The sequence below is a fragment of the Physella acuta genome, unplaced genomic scaffold (genome assembly GCF_028476545.2).
Source record: "Physella acuta isolate Inbredline_101_S28 unplaced genomic scaffold, ASM2847654v3 ptg000936l, whole genome shotgun sequence".
NCBI classification, from domain to species: Eukaryota; Metazoa; Mollusca; class Gastropoda; family Physidae; genus Physella; species Physella acuta.
The window spans coordinates 116,156-132,874 of NW_026732453.1; the positions used below are offsets into that span (position 1 = coordinate 116,156).

The window sequence follows — 16,719 nt, forward strand, 5'->3', positions numbered from 1 at the left end:
CCAATTTCTGAATTAATTTCAGGCTTGAGTTTTTATTTTTTATTATTTTTACGGTCGCTTTGCTAAATCTAAAAAAGCACATTTTTATTCCATGTCAACAACTGATTGGAAAGATTCTCGTCAACTGGCTCGCCTCCATTAAGTAGAAATCTAGATCTAGGGCAGGGGTCGGCAACCTTTTGAGACGGGAGAGCCAAAAGTTACAATTTACAAAATTTTCCAGTTTTAAAGAGCCACTAACATTTTTATTTCTAGATTATGATATTTGATTAGGATTGTACATATGTAGATTCTATACATATATATATATATATATATATATATATATATATATATATATATATATAGCTTTCAATACGAAATAATATTTGTTCTAATAAAAACATACACGTTTCTAACAAAAAATATTAAGGTATTTTAACTAGCTCTGCAAGAATGATAAAATCATTAATCAAATTGTATAAATATAACTAAATATAATTATTTTAAAATATTTACAATAGTTTGGCCTTGCATGCCTTTTAAAAGTTTGTTTAAACCTAGCTCATAAGTTGGTTTTAGTTTCAAGCACGCCTCTAGATTTTTATTTGTTAGTTGGTTTCTTAATTTTTATTATATTCATGCAAGAAAACGCTTGCTCGCGTGAATATGTGGACCCGAAGATTGTCAGCACTCCAAATGCCAACTTCTTTACCATGCGTCACATAATAGTGTCCCAACTTGTGGCATTTCTTTTAGAGATGTCTACTTGTGCAGCGAAACGTGCATATTTTACTGGACCTCAAACTCCTCTCATAAGTTGCTCTTAAAATCTGTGAACCTACCACTCCAAATAATGTTTGGTTTTTCAAATCCAGCAATTGCATTTGAAGCGAGCCAGCATCAATTCCAAATAGCTCAAAGTTAATTAACCTCATTTGTTTTTGTGATGAGAGATTCTACTATGAACGTCAGAGTACTTTCATTTGTTTTGAATTGCTCAAATCTTTAAGTGAATCCAACCTTCATTGTGTTTATTGTAATGCTGAAGTAATTCAAGTTAATAGTAGCATTGGTTACATCATGATATTTTTTTTGAGATTTTTCAAAATTAAATAATTTATCGCTCTCCGTGTCTTCAAAGAAACAAAAAAAAAAAATATTTTTTTAACAATCCACTTCTTGGTTTTCCTTTCCTTGCAGTTTTACATTTAGCACTCTTAGTTTCTTTGTGATATCCATCATGAAGTTAAATGTTTCAATTTGGGATGAACAAGTACATTGAAAATAGGGAGTAACTAAACATTCTAATATAATAGCGAGTGTTTATTGTTTATATTTATAATTATACGTTCAACGCCGAGTGTTGCAAAAAAAAAAATTATGACTTTTATTAATTTTAAAAATAAAATATAAAAAATTATTAATATTTGTGCATGGAGCTGAAGAGCCGCATCTTAACATCAAAAGAGCCGCATGCGGCTCGCGAGCCGCAGGTTGCCGACCCCTGATCTAGGGTAATCTAACGATTTAGGCATGCCCGCAACTAGTAATGTGAAAAACAGATAACTTCTTAAATTTTAATAAATACTAGAATACCCGTCATCCCTTGGATAACTGTGGGTTTCGGGGGTCATCCATCAAAAAACATCACGTCTGTCACTCAGAGGCATAGCGAGCCTTCCCGGCGCCCGGGGACAAACTTTTCGATTTTAACCCCCCCCCCCCCCAAGATTTCGATTTTCAAACCCCCCCCCCCTCAAACTTTTGATGTGCACCCCCTCCCCCCCCCCCCCCCCCCACTCAAACTTTCGATTTGAACCCCCCTCAACCTTTCAATTTATTTTTCCAAACCATTTTGGCGCCCCAACATACGTCCCCCCGCCCCCCCCCCCTTCACCTCCCCCCGCCTCCCCTTCCCCCCCCGCCTCCCCTCCCCCCCCCCCGCCTCCCCTTCTCCCCCCCCCCCCGCCCGCCCCCCCCCCTCCTCGCTACGCTACTGCAGTGTCACTTATCGTCACAAAAACAGAGCCCACATTCAAAAATATGTTTCTTATCTTTTAAAAACACCGAAAACACCGATTTCGGACTATCCCTTCATATACTGACGTCACATGTGACCTACTCAACTCTACTTCACCTGCCCAGTGTCCCGCCAAGTCTCAGACAACATGTTTTTATCGTTTAAAAAACGATTCCAGCCGAGCATGTCTCTGACCACACTATCCTTTCATATGGTTAGGACAAAGAAACAGATGAACTCTACTTCACCTGCCCTGTATCCTGCCAAGTTCAGATAGGCAACTTTATCATTAACATCTAAAAAAAAAAAATTGAAAAAAAATATTATTGACATATTGGTCTAGAACCTGTACCACTCGCATGAGAGCGGACTACGCTACAAACTTAGCTATTTACTCGTGACGTCACAAATGAATTTTTATACTATACTTTGATGCAACTTGATTTCGAGCGTCTAGTCTAGAAGTAGTAACTTTCAAATTAAATTTTATCTTAAATTAGCCAAACAAAGATTTATATAAAATAATTAAGGCCTGAAATAGATTCTAGATGTATTAAGGCCTGAAATAGATTCTAGATGTAGAATTTACATTAAGTCTAGATTTAGAATTTACATTGAGTTTAGTGACCTAGATCTAGATCTAGGCTAGATTCATAAATTTCCTTCGACAGCTGATCTTTAGATCTAGAGAAATTTATTGTAAAACTAAATGAAAAAAGACAGTTGAAAATTGATATAAGTGTTGGAACGTAATAAATACAGCAAACGGACGTATTGTTAAAGTTATGACCGACAGAAAATTAGATTTAGAACGCGTTAAACTTTGGAATGGGAACACAATTTTCTTCGATAGACGCCGCCATTTTATTGTACTAAAGAGTCAACAAAAAACTCTGACGTCACTATCAAGGGACGTCACTATCCCCACAAAGTTTATTCAAAGTATTAACATTTTTTAAAAAAATACGGTTAATTTAACAATGAATAAATCAATAAATTAATTAACGTCTTTAAATAAATTTGTGATTAACAGTCTGTCTGCATTAAAAAATTATTCTCTACCTACATACTATTTTACAGCTCTCCAGATAGAGCCGAACATATCAGGATACTTGATCAGGCAAACAAACAAACAAACAAAAAAACAAAAAAATAAATATTCAAACATGTAAACAAACTTGACTTTTAGTAGTATATAGATTTCACATTTTGATGAGGATTTATGTTTTTAAAAATACAAAAATGTTTCCTTGTTTCATTTATGTACCTGTTTTTAAACAATTGAATTAAAACTTTTCAGTAATAAATGAAGACTAGCGATGTTTCCAACAGATGAAACCATGTTCATTTACTATAGCAGTCATCTTGTTTAAGTTTTTTTTTGAGTGTAAACTTATAGCTCGAGATTCAGGGGAAGCCACTCTATTTTACAAATTGCTGCTGTTTATAGAGCAAATCTTGCTTGCAAACACTGCTGTTTAAAGTTTATTTCAGGCCTATATTGATATATTTAACCATTGATTTAGGTTTATTATTAGGCATATTAGGAAATTTTTCCTAATTAACATAGAATGATAAAATAAACACAGATTAATCCTATAATATACCCCATTGATAAAAATACCCAATTTATCATTCTAGGCCTAATAGTTTTTTGAATTTTTAAAGTTATGTATTAAACGTGTTATATATCACTGTAAAGTCAGATTTAATTTTGTGATGGGCTTTAGGCTTGCACACCACTGCTGCTTTTTGAGATATAGCTATAAAACTTTGCACATTAGTGCTAGAGAGTGTGGGCAATAGAAATATGAAAGTAAAATCAAAATTTGATGACGGATAATTAGAACTAATTAGTCAAATTTAAGTCAAGTGTGCTGTTCTATATAGGTCAATATGCAGACTGAAAGTCTATGTTTTTTTTTTAAATATTAAAATTTAAACTTTGCTAGAGCGTGGGGGCAATAGAAATATAGAAAAAAATTAGACTAAGTATGACTGTATATAATTAAAAAGTCTTATGTAACGGTGTGCACCCTTTTATAGTAATTATAGTGACTGCAATAGACGTCTGTCCAGAATGTTACTATAATAGATAGGATAAAACTTTTGGTGATTGATACTGAAAAAAGTAATAAGAATCCTGAAAAATAAAACTAGGGATGGTGTGGTAGAGCACTCAACTACCAACATGCAAGTCTTAAGCTCAGATCTCAGACGAGACTGTCTGTGCATGAAGCATCTGTGCAGCGTGCAGCATCCACCAAGCTCCAGGGAAAGTAAAGCTAGCTGGGCTGAGAGCTAACCACACCATCACTTCATGTGCAGTGTTCAAGAAACAGATAAACTCTACTTCAGCTGCTCTATGGATGATGGATTGACAGGTCCAAAAGGGAAACTACTTTAATATACTAGGGTCTTTATCAGGCCTTATTGATATTTTGATACAACTAATGAATAGAAAAACCTTAAATTCTTGTAAAAGTTTATTAAGCTAAGTGCTAAGTTGTACCACATCAGAAGGAGTAACAGCTTCCCTTTCTATCTGCTTATTTGAACATATAGGCAATATGCTGTTGTTATTTGCTTTTGTTACTTTTTATCATTAAATGTAAAAATTGTATCCTAAATTATTATGAATAATAATGATCATGCCAATGATCATGTCAATTGCTGGGCCTTTTGTTTATGGTTATTTACTAATGTCATAGGCATAATCATCTATATATATAATTCTCATCTTGGAGACGCTAGAAAACAAGCTGTAAGCGCGCTCTCTACCACCCCACCCCTACATGGTCTGGTGAGCTGTGGTTCACGCTAAATGTTTATAATCGTAGAGCCGGGTATAGTGACGGCTATTTAGTTTGAAACAATTTTTTAGGGGAGGTAACTAAGAGGAGGCTGCTTTCACAGGGGGGGGGGGGGGTTGTAGGGTAGGGGTTGCAGTTGAGGGAAAGGAGGGTGGGGGTAGTAGCGTTCTTAACGACCTACTGATAGTGTTTTAAAGTAAATATTTCAATGGCAGCATTGGTACTGTCAAATTCACAAATTATGAATTACTGAAAAGTAAAAAATAAAACAACTAAATAGCGGCGTATGATATGCCGCAGGTTGGCTCGTTTGAAATAATGAAATAAGTTTATCACCAAGCTTCTTTACTTATCATAACCAATAATAAGCCCAGACTTACTTTATCACTCGATACATAATTAGATATAGCATTAGTTATACAAAGAAATAGGCCTTTAACTTATTTATATTATAAAGTATATACTAAGCCTTAAATCTAAGTTAAATCTAAGTAGATATGTGTGAAATGCTTGACACTATTTAATGTAGGCCTAAGCTTCTTGCTTATCGTTTTTAATAGATAACTTGATCAATGTATTTCATCTAGTTTAAACAGTGCCACCCACAATTAAATTCTGTCCACCTTCGAAAACTACGCCATTGGCATTAGTGCGCAATTTATCGATAATAGGTAATGCTGTGTTAAACAGACGCCATGGCATTGTCAAGGCTGAAGCGCTAGCTCGGGGATTTGACATGTATGATAACTTGTAAACAGATGTTGTGAATGCCATAAAACTGTTATTATAATAATATTTGTTTATTTAATCAAGACTACTTAAAGCTAATGGCAAGACACTTAGAATGTGTTTAATACGCAAACTTATTTAAATGTGACAGCACCGTACGGAACATGTTCGCGAGATATACTTATTAGAAACGTGCGATCAAATTCGGTTTAAAGATTGTCATAATGGCGGTAATTTTCTCATTGAAACATATAATACGACTACACTAGAATATCTGTATCGAATATGTCTAAAAACTCGATTCCAAAAGTGAAGTTCGGCATTCCTCGGAAAATGACGAGTTTTAATACATACTGCATCCAAAAGTCCGGAAGTGGGTATCGTATCGAAACAGCGGAAGTCGAAATGCCTATTAATAGATTTTCTCACTAAATCAACTAAATCTAGAATTTCAGCAATTATCAATTTAAACATGACCACTAAATAATAAACATCCATATTTAATCCATTAGGCACTAATTTTGAAGTTTTTAGTTCGTTTTATACTAAATTACTTAATCTAATATTTATTGACACTCACTGCCATGCACAACACACCTCACCATGACAACTCTTCTTACGCTTGAAGCTAAAGAAAACCACAACTAAAGAAAACCACAAATCCGGTTAAACTTTTAAAGTGGCCAAGCACAAGAGTTCCTCACTAGCAATCACCAAATAGTGGGGTTTTTTTTTTCAAAAAAAAAAAATTATTTGTCATTTTTCTGGCCGGTCTTATAAAAAAACTGCTGAAGATATTTGATTTATTTTATCATAGACTGATAAAACTAATAATGCTTTACTGTGGAAATCAATTTTGTAATATGGAATTCGATATTTAAAAAGTTCTAGTATTTTTAATGAAACCAACTTTTACATTTAGCCTTCTTTCTCCAACGCAAATTTTAAAATGCTTTTCTGGCATATATAGCCCTGCCACCTATAGCTTGTTGTTATAACGTGAAAACCCCGCCATTTAGCAAGCGGTAAACATTTTTAAAACTAATTAGTAGAAGTTCTCTAGAATTTGGCCGAAAAAATCGTCGGAAGTCAAGGCGTCCAGCCCGTACGCCATATTGTTGTTAGCAACCGACCACGCCTCCAAGTTAGCGAGTAATACTAAATAGGCTATTACTATTTAATGTAGGCCATATTTATTATTCACTTATCTATAATATTACACAAATATATCACAATATACTCCTATTAAAGCCTTGACAATGAGGTAACTTTTTTGTACATTACTAGCCGCGGACGATTTTACGTACCTAGAACGATAGATTACCAGATCTATTCTAGATAGATCTAGATTAAATTCTAGATCTAGATATAAAGAATCTAGGGTAAAACCTCAGTTTAGCGTCGTAAATTCCAACGAAACAAGTAATGTACGGTGGTAAATCCAACGAAACAAGTAATGTACGGTGGAGGTAACTACTGAATATTTCTTTCATTTGACCACAATTTATGACAAATTTTACATAATAAAACAGGTAATAGAATAATAAATCACAATTCATGACCAAACCAGTCAAAAATATCTTGGAATAAACTTAAAACTACCCTGTTCGAGACAACAATGAGTAAATACAAAAGGGGCCATGTTTCAAAAACAATAATAGAGTAGTTTCCAGTTTCCCTTGAAAATTTGTCTATTCGCATGTCTGTTGTGTTGATTTTGTGCTTTAATATAATTGTTTTGTATTGTTTTAATATATGCCTGTATAGTAATTTTTCTTTTTCCCAATATAGTTGAAATGAATAACTAATAGACCTATTCAGAATTAATAGTGTGCTTCCAAGACCACAACAATTGTTAGGAGGTCGAACTTTTGAACGCTTTTTGCAGTAATCCAACCAATATTAGATCGCCCATAAATGACATCACTTTTACGGGGTTAAGACAGCGTGCACAATTACAGAACAAATATAATGATTAACATATTGTTTTAAATAGAAATTGTTATTTGTGGTGGGGAGAGGTTGAGTAGAACTCAGCGATGTGATTTTTGAGAAGAGTCAGGTTGTTTTTTTTTTGGTGATAACTGGGGATGGTTGTGGGAGAAAGACGTTGTAAAAGAATGACGTCATTCATTGGTGATACATTTAGGCCTAAGCGGTTGGCTTGTACTATCAAAACTTCCTTAATTATTTAAATGCTACAGTTTTCTGTAACCGCTTCGTTTGCTTCCAGCTTTCATTCGTTTTTTTTAAATATATCCCTGGTCGATTTCCCAACCCCCCCCCCCCTCTCCCCACCAATAATCATTACAAAAAGCCAGTCAACATACAATGAGGTCTCAAAGTTCCACTACCGCCATAATTAATTACTTTAGTTGTTAGATGTTTTTTTTTTTAAAGAAATGTTAAACCTATGCGTCACATTTCTTTACTCCACAGTTTCTTTCAAACTCAGCATATCCTCAGCAAGTTCAACTCAAGCACTACCGTTTTGAGACTTTCCGCGTTTTAACTGACGATAAAATCTAACGATTAATTTGATAAATAACTACCCCTACCTACCACTAACACAGTTATTCTTAACCCGAGCTCGATCGAACTCCAGTGGTTCCGTGAGTCAGTCTCAGGGATTCGGCAAGAGGTCAAGACACACAACCGACTCATATGATTCATGATCATATTTTGTTAGTGCTGACGATAGAACTATTAAGAAGGGTCTAAAAATTAAAAAAGCACGCCGTATCGCATTTCTTAAACCCCACCTTTTCATCCCCCACTTAGCACACTGTCACCAAGTTACGCTCGCGTGTGACGTCATGTACCGGTACCGCCGACCGTTAGGCTAATTTTACAGAGAAAAAAAACAAGCACTGCCGTTTTGACACTTGTGCGACGTTTAATTTGATTACTTATGTTGGTGTTCAATTAAACAGCCCCTCACCTTTTCCCCCCTCCTCTGCCGCCCCGCACTCGTCGATTTTAATGTACGTGGTTATATAATTTCTGCAAGCTTGCTGTCTTGAGACTTTCGGCCCTTTAAAAATTAATTAAGCTCCCATCCTATAGACATAGACCACCCATTAAGCTCCAAAAGAAGCTTGTCTTTACGATGCGCTTGGTGACAACAGGGGAGGCCACCTGATTTTGAAGCTGTTCGGAGCTTCATAAATAGCAAAATTAACGATAAGATGACACTTATATTAAGTAAATTATAATTCTGAATCTTGTTACATTAAAATTGACATTTGGAAATTAGGAGCTGTGTATTAGGTCTAACAGTCAACATGATATTTCAATGTAAGTTCAAGAAAAACAAATATTTCCTCAAAAGAAGGAACACTACTAACTTGTTGTGCAGTTTCGCAAAACTGAATTATGGCATCATACAAAGCGCCATAGCCTGCTGGTGCTCTATCGCGGCCCCGTTTGGTTCGTCAGACCCTGGCCTCATGCTGATGGCCGTATTCCTAATGACCCGCGTTAGACACGGCATATTCGTTGGCAGGAATATTGTGGCAAGGCATTTTGACGGGGATAATGAGTTGAGGCCGTTTTGCCAAACATCTCAAACTAGCAGGCTTGCAACATTTATGATGATTCGTTTTGAGCAAGGTATACGTATACAAATGCTTATTTATCGTTATTTTGATTGAATATATAGTATTATAGAGGTTCTCCATCAATTACCTCAGGCATTTTCCCCCCGTTCGCCTCTTTTTATTAGACCTACACGTCATAAATTGTGGAGCCGCCACAGTTGACATCACAAATCTTAACTCACTCCAGTAGCAAATCATATGTGACATCAATTATGGACAACCCCATATCCCTCATTGACATTTTGACAACAAAAGGATAACCAAAATGTGTCAGATAGGTGGAGACGGGATCGACCATAAAATGACAACAGGCACTTAAGGTGTGGAATGGCTGATTTTTTGCTGATGATGATAACTGATGATTTAGAGGGAAGCTGGTGGATAATAAATTTTGTCTCTCTATAAATAAAAAATGATGAAAAACATTTATCTGTTATCTTTGTCAAAATTATGGCTAGAGATCTTAGTCAGAGCAAATCTGGTAATATTTTACATTATGACTTTTTTAAAGAGGGCAGACTAAAAAAACGCTTTGTAGGATATAAACAGACAATCACATTTAAATATAGATCTACATCAGGGGTCTCCAAACTTTTCAGCCCGAGGGCCGGATTAACTATCAAATATACGTTCGGGGGCCAGAATTTCTTCCAGGCATCTCTTTGTGGTGGCGAAGGCCCCCCCCCCCCCCCCAACGAAATTATATATATATATATAAAAAGTCTGAAAAAAACACTGTCGGGGACCAACAACACTCGAGGTCCAAGTTTGTTCTCAAATTGTTCTTCACGTAAGCCTACTTCATTCTTGATAAAGTTTGTATGTTGTTTCAAAATTCAAAAGGTACTTTCAAAAGTTTTAATATTAGGAAAGTCTTCCTTGGGCAAATACTTATAAAACCCACCCGCCCTTATTTGAACTTGTCTTTGAGGAGGCCATTTGCTGGGCAACTGGCCACATTTACTTCAATGGTATTTGCACCCAATGCTACATTTTCAATTTGTTTTGAATTTTACCTCAGCCACCTCCAACAAACATTTTCTTTTCAGCGGACAAAATGATCTCCGAGGGCCGGATGAGAGGACCTCGCGGGCCGCATTCGGCCCGCGGGCCGTAGTTTGGAGACCCCTGATCTACATCAATACATTTTCATACAAATAGAAATGAAAGGGAAGTTACTCTAAATAATATTTTCTTAAGGGCATGGGCGGGTGATGAGTACCAACTTCCTTATTTCCGAGTCTAAAGATGTAATACTTGGCTAATAGTTATAACTCAAAGAGTTAAGCATAAAAATATTTTTTTTAATTTTTTAAATCTTCCATTGCCATGGTGACGGCTGCCATATTGGATTTTATTGACGATTTTTAAATGGAAATAACTCAAAAATGGTTTGTACAAATTTCATGAAAACTTAATATAGTCTGCAGACACATGTGTTTAAGACTTCTGATAGATTACATTTTCAAAAAAGAAATTTTTAAATTTTTTTTTTCAAACATCACTGTAAAAATTTCATTATTTCGTCCAATTTTTTCACTATTTCAACAACAAAATTTTTTTTTTTACAAAAATTCCAAAAGTGTTCTATCAGTTTCATTTGAATATATATAAAGAGTAACTGGAGCAAATTTAGTTCAGTTCTGATAATTATTAACAAAGTTATTTCAACAATTGTACAAAAAAACAACAAACTGAGAAAAACGCAAAAAACTAACAAAAAGTTGCAAAAAATGAAAATTTATCGCTGTATGTCACTAAAATCGACCACATTTATAGCCTGAAGTATGGTGCTGCTGAATATATTCCTTCTGAGCTTGTTCAGCTGTTAGTTTTCTTTTTTTCTGGCGCTGTTTGTTTTACCTAGAGCTGTAGTAAAGCTGTTGTCATGGCGTCTTTTTTGGCGTCCTTCACTGAGTCTTCGACTATGGTTTCCTTCTTTTGACAGCAATGCCATAGCATGCCTGGGCCCAAAATTGAATTATGCTATCACAGAAACAGCAGTATGTTTTGCATGGTCTCATGTCTAAAGCCAATTATGATAAGACGATGTCTTTGTTTATTGTGAAAGGCCTTGCTCTGGATTCTTTTGCAGTTGTATACTTACGGTTTACAACATATTTATTACTGCCACACCATGCTTGAAGCAAACCCTTTACACTTTTTTCATCAATAGTAGCCACTACATCACAGTGGGCGAGGAAATATATTGATAACATCAAGAAGCAAATCACAGTCGACACTAATTCTACATGGCTGTGGTTTACAATTAGCACTACCAGTACTAGATGTAACAGTGCTTTCTTCTGTCTGTAAAAACTGTGTCTTACATTGCCGCAGTTTCTTAGTAAATGTGCATATTACATCTGCACCAGTGCTTGCCAGAATAGTGCTAGATTGAGTAGAGGTAGCTGCAATCAGTTGCATTCCGACGTGCTCTAGCTTTAGTAAATTAGTTAGATGTGTGTATCTATTTTTAGCGAGTGTTTTGTTCTACCCATTATTGAAAGAGAAACAAATTAAATCGTCTCTCTGCTTATGATAATTCACACAAACTAGTCTAAACTGTTAATAGTATATTTAATTGAAATAATTATATGTTAAAATAATGTAAGTATTTCACAGAAGCTTAGAGAAACAAAACTAGATCAAACTTAGCAACGCGTTGAAACTAGGGAAATGTTTACTTCCGAAGCGAAACGACCAATCGCTAACTAGCTTCCGCAGTTGTATGCCAATGAAAAAATTGAGGTCAAAAATTTGCATACCGGAAAAACCCGACTGAGTAAAATAAACAACTTTAGACGTAGAAAAATAATCACATTAAAATAGGTATTTTGATTGGTCATTTAATTTTAGAGCAAATAAAGAAAGGAGGTCACGGCCTTTCCATTGATATGAAACACATTAGGTTTCCGCGAAGCCTAATAGTACTTTTCTAGGTCGAAAAATTGCTATTTTTACCAAAAAATTAAACAAAAGACCCTGTACACACTACATTGAACCCGGTTTTTTCATAAATAAATACTGTTTTTAGGGTAATAACAATGTCATTTTTAGATTCAACGATGGTTATTCTGTATAGATCAAGTAAAAGTGGGAAATCGATGATTTAGTGGATTTATGACGAAAAGTACACCCGCCCATGTCCTTAAGATGGCTGCTGTTTTTAATAGCAAATTTACTATCTCCAACACTAACAGGGTTGATAAAAATTAATTTCGGGATAGGGCCTATTTAAATTGATTTAACCATAAATGGTGATTCAATTATCTATAGTATTTTATTAAAATATACAAAAATAAACTCATATTTAAAGACGTATTCATTAATTCACTCTCCCCCACATTACTAGTTTTGGCCGAATGGACACCAGTGAGTTGACGAAAATCCTTCCGCAATGTTGTTGACATGGAATAAAAATGTGCTTTTTTATATTTAGGACCATAAAAATAATAAAAGATAAAATTTTATTAAAAACTTAAGCCTAAAATTAATTCAGAAATTTAATATTTTTAGAATCACTGCTATACAAATTGCAGATCCAGAGAACTTGAAAATAATTAGTTGAGTTTAAGGCTACATTTCTATTTATTTTCACAAGCCCAAGTTATAACCCGATGTTTCACTTTCGTAAGACAAACATTGATTGGCTGTACAGGAACTCAGTGATCGATTTATCCCCACTTTATAGTTTTTTTTGTTTACAAAACTTTGCAGATCAAGTTTTTAAATAACAATGCAAATTTAAGGGTGTTGGGAAATTGTGAGACGCGAAAAACGAAATGGCCAGGCCTGGAAAATGCGAGAAGATAATGCGAGACATACCTGCGGAATTAAGCGAGACACCTTTTGTGGGAAAAAAGTTTTTTTCATGCTTTTTTCATCTTTATTTATTTAAATTATTTTTTTGTTTGTTTTAAAATAAAAACAAGCATGTAGCCATACCCTTTAACACGAGTGTTGTATGTTGTTATTTTTTATCTAGATTTTATTATATATATAGATAGATACTAAGAAGATAGATAGATCTAGATCTATCTATTAAAAAATCCTAACATCGTTGCTTTGCTAATGTCATCACCCGCTCTCGTTTTAAAAGTCTAGTCCGCTCATGTTTATACAAACGTGAGCTGTGTCATTGTGAATTGGTGAATTGGTATAATCTTGTCAGCAGGAGAGATATTCTGCAACATGTATTCATGGATTGTTGTACTTGCAAAAAGTGTAAGTATTCATGGATTGTTGTACTTGCAAAAAGTGTAAAAGTATAAACAATTCTAAAAAGTGTAATTTATTTTTTATTGAGTAATTTTAATTACAAACAAAATTTACAAACAAAATCTTCTGAAACAGTCTTAGCACTACTCAAACACACCTCGTCACACTATCTTTCACACATAGTACATCCAACCCAGTTCATTAGACTCCCATTTATACTGTGCTAATACAGAACAGGGATATGAACAGAATGAAAAAAAAAATGTGCGTCTTTAGATAATCTGAATAAAGACCGCTATCTACCATTTAATAGCTAAAAGGGGTAATCCATAAATGACGTCACGTTTTTATAAATGATTTTTACCCCCCCCCCCCGTCACACATTTTCACAAAAATCCAGACAACCCACCCACTAAAATGACGTCACACCTCAACCTACAACCCCCCCCCCCCCTCAAAATTGCAGTTGAATTTTTTTTTTAAAACATCGATATTTTCCCAACATCTTGTCTAATTTCTGTCAAAATAGAGTCTTTTAATCAATTCCTTTTACAATTTATTAAAACAGTTTTCTAAAACTAATGCCTAAAATTCTTTTTCTAACATTGCTTTTTTATAGTGACTTTTTTTATGTCACAACATCTAACCCCCCCCCCCCCCCCCCCCCATCACACATTTCTATCAGGCAGCGGATACGGGCACGGTGATCTTCAAAGACGGTAAATCAGGCGGCCTCGGCGATCCACACAAAAGAAAGAAGTTGATCTATCGTCGGCGGTATTTCTGGCGGTTTCGAACAAGGTGGTATTCTAAGTCGACACATAAGATGGGGGGGGGGGGGGGGGGGGGGGGGGGAAAGAGTTCACAAATCACCAGTATGTCTATCGACAGAAAAATCTGAAGTTTTAACAATGTAAACGAAATGTCTTTGAACTCTGCACCAAACACCACTGTAAATCGGGTGCGGTAAATTTTTCGCAGAAATCTTCGCATTTTAACATCACCCAGCGTAAGTATCGGGTTGTGGTAATATGCAAGACAATAAGTCACGTGACTGACCGTTTTCGTGCCCTTCTCGCATTTTCCTGCCTCACCATTTCGCTTTTCGCAATTTCCCAACACCCCAAATTTAAACCCCATGACCTAGTTTTTCTTTTTTTAGCTTACAGTGTGTACAATAAAATTTATGGCGGCCTACCGAATAGCAGGATGCCATTGTTTATGTCGCCATTACATGTGAAAACCAAATTGTTTTTGCTTTTTTCTTAATTTTTAATAAAAAATTTTTATTTAGATCTAGTTACCGAAAATATTAAAAAACATCAAATAGGCCTAGATCTACATCCAAATCCAGTCTTTAGTTAAGTCCGAAAAAAACCAGACAGGCAGGATTTTATAACCATATTAATTGTAACTAGAATCTACGCCGTGCATGATTTTAAAATTAATTTATGGACCTCTCAAATACCTATGAGACTTTTCTCGCTGGCGTCCATTTACGACGCTAAACCAAGGCAAGGTTTTATTGAATCTAATCTAGATCTAGAATCTAGATCTAGATTCGGTAATCTATCGTTTTGGGTACGTAAAATCGCTCGCGGCTATTAATGTACGAAAACGTTACCTCATTGTCAAGGCTGTAATAGAAGTATATTGTGATATGTTTGTGTCAAACATTATAGATAAATGAATAATAAACCTAAATCAATGGCTAAATATATCAATATAGGCCAGAAATTAACTTTAAACAGCAGTGTCTGCAAGCAAGATTTGCTATATAAACAGCAGCCATTTGTAAAATAGAGTGACTTCCGCCTGAATCTCACGCTATAAGTCTATAAAAATAAAACTTTAACAAGATGGCTGCTATAGTAAATGAGCATGGTTGCATCTGTTGGAAACATCGCTGGTGTTCATTTATTTAATTTATTAGCCTACTGAAAAGTTTTAATTCAATTGTTTAAAAACAGGTACATAAATGAAACGAGGAAACATTTTTGGTAATCTATCGTTTTGGGTACGTAAAATCGCCCGCGGTTATTAATGTACGAAAACGTTACCTCATTGTCAAGGCTGTAATAGAAGTATATTGTGATATGTTTGTGTCAAATATTATAGATAAATGAATAATAAACCTAAATCAATGGCTAAATATATCAATATAGGCCACAAATTAACTTTAAACAGCAGTGTCTGCTAGCAAGATTTGCTATATAAACAGCAGCCATTTGTAAAATAGAGTGACTTCCGCCTGAATCTTGCGCTGTAAGTCTATAAAAATAAAACTTTAACAAGATGGCTGCTATAGTAAATGAGCATGGTTGCATCTGTTGGAAACATCGCTGGTGTTCATTTATTACTGAAAAGTTTTAATTCGATTGTTTAAAAACAGGTACATAGGCCTAAATGAAACAAGTTATTTACAAGGAAACATTTTTGTATTTTTCAAAACATAAATCCTCCTTAAAATGTGAAATAATTATTAAAATGTAGATCTAAGGAGTCACCTGTTTTTCACATTACTAGTCTCGGGCGATTTTACGTAGAAATCTAGATTTCTAGATCTAGATTTCTACCTAAAACGATAGATCACCAGATTCTAGATCTAGATTTCTAGATCTAGATCTAGATTCTAGATCTAGAAATCTAGATCTAGATCTAGATCTAGATTCTCTAAAAAAAAACATGAATCTAGCTTCCGAGGATTTAATTTAACATATTACAAAGCCTACCCAAAACGATAGATTTCCCAAGTTTACAAAATTACAGTACACTCTAGATCTAGGAATGAAACAGTTTACCGAAATGTTTCGCAGAACTTCCCTCATACACTGATGACAGAAAAATATACTATCACTGTTTGTCCTCTCCACTGCAGCTTCCGCCATTTTGTTTTCTGTAAGCCAATTTAAAGGATGTTGACGTCACAACAAGATAGTGGTTTGATTCCTATCGAAAGAATACGTTCTCGATTGGAAATAAAACTAGATCTAGATTCCACATCTATCTATCTAATATATCTATCTATCTATCTATCTATCTATCTATCTATCTATCTATCTATCTATCTATCTATCTATCTATCTATCTATCTATCTATCTATCCTATCCTATCCTATCTATCTATCTATCTATCTATCTATCTATCTATCTATCTATCTATCTATCTATCTATCTATCTATCTATCTATCTATCTATCTATCTATCTATCTATCTATCTATCTATCTATCTATCTATCTATCTATCTATCTATCTATCTATCTATCTATCTATTATTATGTATATATATATATATATATATATATATATATACAGAGCCGGCGTTAGGAATACGCGGGGCCTAGGGCCAACCA

The 16,719-nt window shown here is 34.8% G+C and overlaps 1 protein-coding gene across 5 annotated transcripts in view; it reads right to left on the reverse strand.

Moving 5' to 3' along the window:
- LOC131953648 (E3 ubiquitin-protein ligase RNF126) overlaps nucleotides 1–16,326 on the reverse strand; it is a 50,296-nt gene extending 33,970 nt beyond the window's left edge. For 2 of the 5 annotated variants that reach the window (XM_059316935.1, XM_059316934.1), the window contains exon 1: nucleotides 16,166–16,317. In XM_059316935.1, coding sequence (XP_059172918.1) covers nucleotides 16,166–16,252 — 87 coding nt within the window. In that variant the 5' untranslated portion in view covers nucleotides 16,253–16,317. Of the gene's footprint in view, nucleotides 1–6,124; nucleotides 6,156–16,165 lie in introns of those variants that run through there. The other 3 variants (XM_059316937.1, XM_059316938.1, XM_059316939.1) reach the window with 3 other exon arrangements.
- Nucleotides 16,327–16,719: the final 393 nt, after the last annotated feature.